Here is a 7,997-nt window from a genome sequence, read left to right on the forward strand (position 1 = left end):
TTTCTTTGTACTTTTCCCGTGCCTGTCGATGGGAGACGGCGACTCTCCGTAGGGCACGCATCGCGCCGCCTCAGCGGCGGCACCGTTTTTATAGTCCTGCGGGGGATCCGAAGAATCTCCCTTCATTGTGTCCCCGCGTCATGGGGGGAATCGGCCCTGGCTCTAATCTATTACACAAACGAACATTTCATCGTTTGCTTTGCAAAGCTCTGAAGCTGGTAACAGCTGAAACCACGCGCTGGAGGGAGAGCCAAGAACTCTAATTGATCTCAGGATTGGCCCTGGGAGCTCACAAGGGCTCAGCCTTCTCCGTCCTCGCCCTCTTCCTCCTTTTTTTCCTCCTCTTTCTTTCTCTTCCCCCTCTTCTTCCTCTTCCTCCTTCTCTTCCTTCTCCTCCCACTTGAGGGACCTTTAAGACCTGCCTTCACTGGTCTCTTTCATAGACTCGGAGCACGATGAACCCAGATAAAATCTTAGGGCTGGGGATGCTAGGCCAGAGGCAACCTGGGGACCCAGGATACCCTAGCAGGTCCCATCCCTGGTGGAGCAGAAGACCCCAGGGCTCAGAGCGGTGACGGGGTTGGCCCTCATCGGAGGCCGGTTGAGTCAGAACATCGCTAGGTCTTCACTTTCCCCTTCTTCTTTCTCATTTTATAGGGGGTGGGGGTAGTAGAAAGCTCATTAAACTCGGACACCGTCACCGGGAACCCGCCTTCCTTGCGATTCTTCCCAGACAGGTGTTTCACCCTCCCTAGATCACTGGCAGACTATCAGGCACTCACCCTGCTTTCTTATGGAGTTCGATAATAATAGCTAATAGAGATGAGACTCAGACCCATATAACTAATAACAAAGTGGATTGTGAGCAGGCCCATCAGAAAAGGTTAGAGCTGGAAGGAGCAGGGGCCTGAGAACAGGGGATGTCAGGGCTGGGAGGAGCCTCAGAGCAGGGGATGTCAGGGCTGGGAGGGGCCTGAGAGCAGGGTATGGCAGGGCTGGGAGGGGCCTCAGAGCAGGGGATGTCAGGGCTGGGAGGAGGCTTAGAAATCATTTAGTATAACCCTTGGTTTTACATACTTGGAAACTGAGGGCCAGAAACAAAAATGATTGACTGTGGCCGTATAGCTAGTCAGTGACAGGCCAGTTCTTGCCAGGCTCCTGAAGCCTCAGGACAGTCCCCTGGCCTCCCTCCCCCTTCCCTGCTGGTGACTTCAGAGTTTCCCTGGGAAACTGGAGCAGGGCAGACCAGTGCATGTCCGAGGTGACTTCTGGAGGCAGGGGCAGCTGTGGTGGAATCCGGCTGGGATTCAGGCCTGGCCCCAGCCCAAGGAGGCCTCTGTGGGCCTTCTCACTGGCAGAGGGGAAAATGCTCACTTGATTGAAACAAATTGAAAGCCTAAACTGGGTATTGGAGCCTGGTCATTAGTGCTAATAAGTTTTCTGCCTATGCAGCCAAACAGTGATTAGGCATTTTTAGTCTTATTACCTAGAGTGATGAAGACAAGCTGGGCTGGGGAAGACAAGGGTTTGCTCACACCTGGGGGTCAGCCAATTCCAGAAGGACTACTGCTCTCTGAAAGGAAGAGGGCTTAGTAGAGACCTTCATCAAGGCTCCTGTCAATGGGAGGGACACTTTTTAGAATAAATCCTGACCATGTAGATTCATGGAATGACCCAGAATTGGGGGAAGGGGATTAGAAGAGCCTAGAAAGATGTCAGAAGTAGGAGGAATCTTAGAACAGATGAATTTAGGACAGAAAATACTGAATTGGAGCATAAAAATACAGGGGCTGAAAGGAGAGAATATCAGAATTGGAAGGGACTTTAGAAAATAGAATGTGGGAACTCAGAAATTCCGAACACAGAGTGTCAGAGATTAAAGGGATTTTTGAAAATTAAACATTACAGTCGGGAGCACTGAACGTCAGACTAGAAGGTCAGAGAGGGTGGAACATGGCCATGCCTCCCAGCATCCTTCAGACCATAGTTTATTGAGGATGTATCTTACTGTCTTCCTTTTGGTCTTTCTTTCTATCTCCCAGTGGCTTTTAAAAATCTGTGCTTGGATGTCAGCAGAAATCTAGGTTTTTTTCCAGCAAAGGACCTTGAATGAGACCCAGCCACCGCCCCCATGGGCACCTCTGGGCTGTGACTCATGGTCCCTTTCCCACAATTCAGCAATTTCTCTTTCCCTCCCCAGGCTCACTCCCAGCATCGTCACACCGCTGAAAGCACTCCTCCCACCTGCCCTCCTGCAGAAACACCCACTGCCACCTGCACAGGCCCACCCCCCTGGAGGGCAGCCCTTCCCAACGCTCTCTAGCAAACCGTACCCACCATTCCAGAGCCCAGCAGCAGGACCCCCGCTGGCCCCACAAGGTAAGAATGGTGACCCTCCGCTCCTTGAGCATCCCTGGGGGAGCCCAGGGCCATGCCAGATTAGTGGTAATCCCATCCCTGCCCTCAGGAAGCACACAGTCTAGGAGAAGGAAGAGATACAGAAGCAGAAAACTGTAATAATCATTCATTCTAACTCCCAGTTTTGCCAAGCACTTTCACCTCACAGCAGCCCCCTTGGGTGAGGGGCACCAGGGTTTTTATCCTGTTTTTCACAATTCTTCAGGCCATATCCGGGATGTTTGGCGCACTTTTGGGGGCTGAGGGCCTCCTGGGTCCCACTCTGTCAGGTTCTAAAGTGACAAAGCAGTTTGACAGAATTAATGGGGACTTCTTGAAACCTCGGGCTCCCAGAATTACCATACCACATGGCCCTACAAGACAAACATCATAGGAGAAGACAGGCTTTTGAGGATGCTGGGCATGGAAGAAAGGCCGCCTGCAGGGGTGGTCAGAGGCTTACGGCCCAAGCTGGACGGATGGGGCAACTCTGGAGAGAGGGCTGTGGAAGGGGTCTGGAGATACCAGACTTTGTAACTTTGTGGCCACGTTATAATTATTGAGCATTCAACATGGGCCTCCCCAAGAGGTAAAGATGTCCCAGACCTTGGGCATCAGCACATGCTCATTACCTGGGGAATGTGACTGGCAAAGCTCAAGGGAACCAGGTCAGGCATGAAGGGCTGTGGGGGAGAGGAGACTGCAGCTGTTTGCCAGTGGGATCTAACTAGGGAGCAGGGGATGGCGCTGGGCCCATTGGCTGGCCCCACTGTGAGATGCCAGGTGCTCTACAGGAGTCTAGTCAGCCTAGAACCTTATTGTATGACCTTGAGTAAGTCACTGATCTGCTCTGGGGCTCAGTTACCTTTTTTGTAAAATAAGAGGATACATTTAAATGATCTTTGAGGCCCCTGCCAGCCCTGACATCCCCTGTTCTAAGGTCTCTCCCTGCTCTGACATTCCTTGTTCTCAGACCCCTCCCAGCCCTGACATTCCCTGTTCTAAGGCCCCTCCCAGCCCAGATATTTTGTGTTCTCAGACCCCTCCCAGCCCTGACATTCCCTGTTCTCAGACTCCTCCCAGCCCTGACATCCCCTGTTCTAAGGTCTCTCCCTGCTCTGACATTCCTTGTTTTCAGACCCCTCCCAACCCTGACATCCCCTGTTCTCAGACCCCTCCCAGCCCTGACATCCCCTGTTCTCAGGCCCCTCCCAGCCCTGACATCCCCTGTTCTCAGGCCCCTCCCAGCCCTAACATTCCATGTTCTCAGGCCCCTCCCAGCTCTGACATTCTATCTTAACTGAGTTTGATGTCCCATTATTGCTTGCATTTTAAAGGCTTAAGCTGACCCAGCTTTATGATGACACCAAATGATCCATGCTTATGTTCCTGTAACAGGGAAAATCACCCTAAAACCACAAGGGGAACATGGAAGGGCCTTTGCCAGCAGCAGAAACAAGTACCCAGCCGACTGGGGTTTGAAACCATTTCAAATAGATTTTACCACTCTGGGTCTCAGATCTCAGAGAGGAAAACTTGCAGCTAGCCCTGGGCTCCAGATTGGCCTTCCCATCACTGTAGAGGCTGAGCCCAGGGCGGGACAGGGAGATCAGAGGAGTGAGCCTCTCCTCTTCCAGGTCACTTGCCCTCCCTGGCTTCCTCCCCAGGTCTGCCAGGGGCCTCCTGCCATCAGCTCCCAAAGGGCTCTTGGGTTGTGTGATTGTGCCTCCTTCCTGATCGAATCCCTCTAACACATCATTGGCAAGGGATCGGGCTGGAACACCCCACTAGTGGGGACCTCACTGCCTCCTGACCCCTGGCAAGGTCACTTTCAGCCAAAGGAATCTCACAGCAATGAACGGAGGTTAGGGAAACTTGAGAAAGCAGGAAGGAAGCCAAGCCTGTTTTCAGACCGCAACATTACCACATGTAATAATTGCATGCTTAATATTTTAGAGGGAAAAATTATACGGCCACTGAAATGTTGTCCCTGCTTCCTACCTCCTGGCCCCGTAGCATCATAAGGTAACAGCAGCCCTGGCTGAAGCAGCAGCTGTGTGAAGATCCCTGGGCTTGGTCCTCCCTGGGAGGGGCCTTAGGGGCCGTGTGGTTCCACTGCTCCTTTTTTTACAAATAAGGAAACTGAGGCCCAAGTACGTTAGGGACCTGTTCAGTATCACAAAGGTCACAAGTCGGAATAGACAGCCCCTCACAGCGCTCACAGCTTAGTAAGGGATGGGTAGACAGAAAGAGATTACTGTAGCGGACAGTGTCTGGTGGCAGAGTGGTTAGAGGGTCAGGCTCTTGGTCAAGAAGACAGTCACATCCTGCCTCTGGTACAGAGCGACTTTGTCGCTTTGAGCAAGTCACTTAATTTATTGGTGCCCTGGTTACATTAGTGAGGAGACCCGGAATCTTCCTGTACTTGAAATCACAAGTGTAGACCTAAAAAAGAAAGGCATTAGGGGTGTGGGTTTGATGATGTCCTCAGGGAAGCCGGGTACCAAGGGGAGATCAGAAAAGAGCCCCCACCAGTGGTGCTTATAAAGACCGGAGTGTGATTCACAGGATGAATAGGGATTGAGGGAGGACAGGAAATGCTGAGTAGCTGGCATTGCTTTAGTCTTTCAAATTGCAGAGTGCTGTGTGTGTCTCCTTGGCGGCTTAGTGCCACACCAAGGATCTGGGGGTGCATGGTCTCAGCCACGGGACGTGTCCCCTTTGTCCTCTGTACCCAGTGTCCCCAGAGCTGAATCTAGAGCAGTCCCCAAAGCCTGCCTCGAGGGGCACAGTGACCACCATGGCGGCTGTGGATGAACAAGTGCTGGGAGCGGGGAGAGATGTATGTGTGGCCTGCTCACACCATGTTCCCTCCCTAGGCTACCAAGGCAGCTTCCATTCCATCCAGAACTGTTTCCACTATGGCGACTGCTACAGGACGGTGGAGCCAGCCGGCAGCAGCGGTGGCAGCAGTGGGGACGTCCTGGCAGGAGAGCCCCATGGCTTCAATCCTCTGCGGGCCAATGGCTACCACACCCTCAGCGCCCCCTTGCCAGCCCAAGGTAACCGCCGCTCCTCGTCACAGGGCACAGCTCTGGGGTTCGAGGAAGGTCAATAAGAGTTTGGGCCCGCTAGTCATTCAGCATTTATCAAGCACCTGCTGTATGCAAAGCCCTGTACCGGGCAAGATACATGGGTTAGATCAGATACAGTTCAAAAACATCTTGAAGGATGAGGAAGACTTGGGTAGGTGGGAGCGAGTAGGCACTAGGGGTAAAAGAGATCGGGGTGGGAAGCCTCCGGAGCGCATGGCTGGTAGGGGTCAGGGCTCCCTAAGCACACACTCTCAGTGGGGACATGAAGATAGGACCCTGTCCTCTGTTTGCCCACAGTCTGCTAAGCCCTTTCCTACCTCTCTAGTCTTCTCACCAGTCTCATCTCCCAGCGCCATGCCTTTGCACTGGCTGTGCCCCATGCCTGGAGTGCTTTCCCTGCTCATCTCCACCTTCTGGCTTCCTTCAGATCTAATCTTCTGCAGACTCATCTCAGGCTCGTGCCTTTCCTCTGAGATTACCTCTAATTTACCCTGTCCATACCATGAATGGACACAACTGTTTACATTTACTTTCGCCTATTAGAATGTAAGCTCTCTGAGGGCAGGGACTGTTTTCCCTTTTCCTTGCATACCAAGGGGGTTAGCACAGTGCTTCGCACATGGAAAGTGCTTCACAAAGCCTTGTTGACTGACTGGACCCCTCTAGTCAATCAATATGCATCTATTAAACACCTGCTGTGTGCCGAGTGCTGTGCTAAGCTCTGGGGAATGAAGCCGGCCTCAAACCTTCTTGCTGAAATCTCTTTGGTGGTTTAGGCCTCGTTTGTTATAATGATGTAACTTAATGAGAATATTAGCTCCCATTTCTGTATGAAATGTGAAAGTTTACAGGATTTCTTAGCATTAACCCCGTGAGGTGCATTTGACAGGAGAGGAGAATGAAGCCCCGAGCCGCACAGCTAGTGATCGACAGTTCTGAGGTCTGGAATAAGGCAGCGAGGTGGCGCTACAGCAAACAGAGCACCAGACCTGGCGTTAGGAAGGTCTGAGTTCAAATCTAGCACTTACTAGCTGTGTGACCCTGGGCAAGTCATTGACTGCCTCAGTTTCCCCACCTGTAAAAACGGGGCTAATAGCAGCCCCCATTGCCCGGGGTTGTTGTGTGAAGATCAAATGGAATAATTTTTGTAAGTTGCTCTGCAAACCTTGGAGCATTGTAGGAGTCTCAGCTGTTGTTGCTGTTGCTGTTGTTTGTTGCTTCATTGTCTCCCCTATTAAATGTTTGCTCTTGAAAGCAAGAATTTGCCTTTCTCGGTATCTGCAGTGTACCTGCACACAGCAGGCAGGCGCTTAATAAATGCTCGTTGACTCTTTTCCCTTCTCTCCCGGCAGGCTATGACACCGTGCCTGATGGCCCGTGTGGACCCCAGGAAGCAGGCACCACCATCCCAGAGGAGAGTGGCTTCTTCCCCAATGGCTCATTTGACCCCTGTCTGAGTTCCCTTCCTTCCATCTACACCGACACCTAAGGCCCAGCCTGGCCCCAGAAGGCCTCCATCTCACTCCCTCTTATTGTACCCATGCTAAGGCCCAGCCTGGTCTTTCAGGCCCACATTTGTAGCTCGGGCTGGAAGCCTGTATGAGCCCCAGTAAACCCAAGCCCAGACAGACCCCCAGCTTCCCAACTCAACACTAACTCCCCCTGGATGCCAGAGACAGCCAGGGACCCTCCTTGAAATTATCCGGACTTTTTTTTTTTTAATTTTAAGATCACAGACCTCATGTATATAAATTGTATAGAACTGACGTCCATTTCTTCAGCTGGTTTTATATGTTCAGTTTTACAAGAAAGCATTAAAAACTGGAAACATGCAGTGACTGCACCCCTCTGTGTCTTGGGAAACAGCGGCAAGAAGAGACTGGAACAAAGGGCGTCTTGGGGCTTCCTCCTGAGCCCCGGCCTCGAGGTGGCGGTGGGGGAAGAGGAGGGGGAGGGTCTTAAGGAAACAAACATTTCACGTGTGTGATGAGATCACTCCTGCCTCTCTCGCTGGCTCGCTGTCAGACCTTGGCCAGATTGATTTTACCTCTCTGGACCTCAGCTTCCCCATCTGCTAAGTGGGAACAATCCCCAACCTCCAGCACCCTCTGAGATCATGGATGTAAAGGGACTTAGAAAGTATAAAATGTCTTCATTGGCATGTTTTATCAACGGCAATGAAGAAACAAGACAGTATGAAATATCTGTGTATATAATCTAGGGTATCTCCCAAAATCTTAGTGCGGTTTTAAGCTTTAATAGCTTAATAACAGAGTGAAGGATAGATCCCTGGGGCACTCTGCTAGAGACCGCCCTCCACTTCAAGATCAACCATGGTCGACAACAGTAAAAATAATAATTAGCATTGTATAAAACACTTAATATATTCTATATATGTGACATATAATACATTTAGAAAGCCCTGTACCTGTGCTATTTCACTTGATTGTCACAAAAACAATGTGAGGTAGGCACTTTGTTAATCCCCATTTTTACAGGTGAAGG

At 51.3% G+C, this 7,997-nt stretch overlaps 1 protein-coding gene across 1 annotated transcript in view; it reads left to right on the top strand.

The window, feature by feature from the left end:
* The window catches only part of LOC138165332 (zinc finger protein GLIS1-like), a 28,800-nt gene extending 21,474 nt beyond the window's left edge, over nt 1-7,326 (top strand). Inside the window, exons 3-5 of the mRNA XM_069093540.1 lie at nt 2,201-2,379; nt 5,277-5,459; nt 6,845-7,326. Of these exons, the coding sequence (XP_068949641.1) occupies nt 2,201-2,379; nt 5,277-5,459; nt 6,845-6,981 (499 nt within the window). The 3' untranslated portion in view covers nt 6,982-7,326. The remainder of the gene's footprint in view (nt 1-2,200; nt 2,380-5,276; nt 5,460-6,844) is intronic.
* Nucleotides 7,327-7,997: the final 671 nt, after the last annotated feature.

This window comes from Petaurus breviceps, unplaced genomic scaffold, assembly GCF_028583685.1.
Source record: "Petaurus breviceps papuanus isolate PSGF00001 unplaced genomic scaffold, PetGlider_PUasm1.0 208, whole genome shotgun sequence".
Taxonomy (NCBI): Eukaryota; Metazoa; Chordata; class Mammalia; order Diprotodontia; family Petauridae; genus Petaurus; species Petaurus breviceps.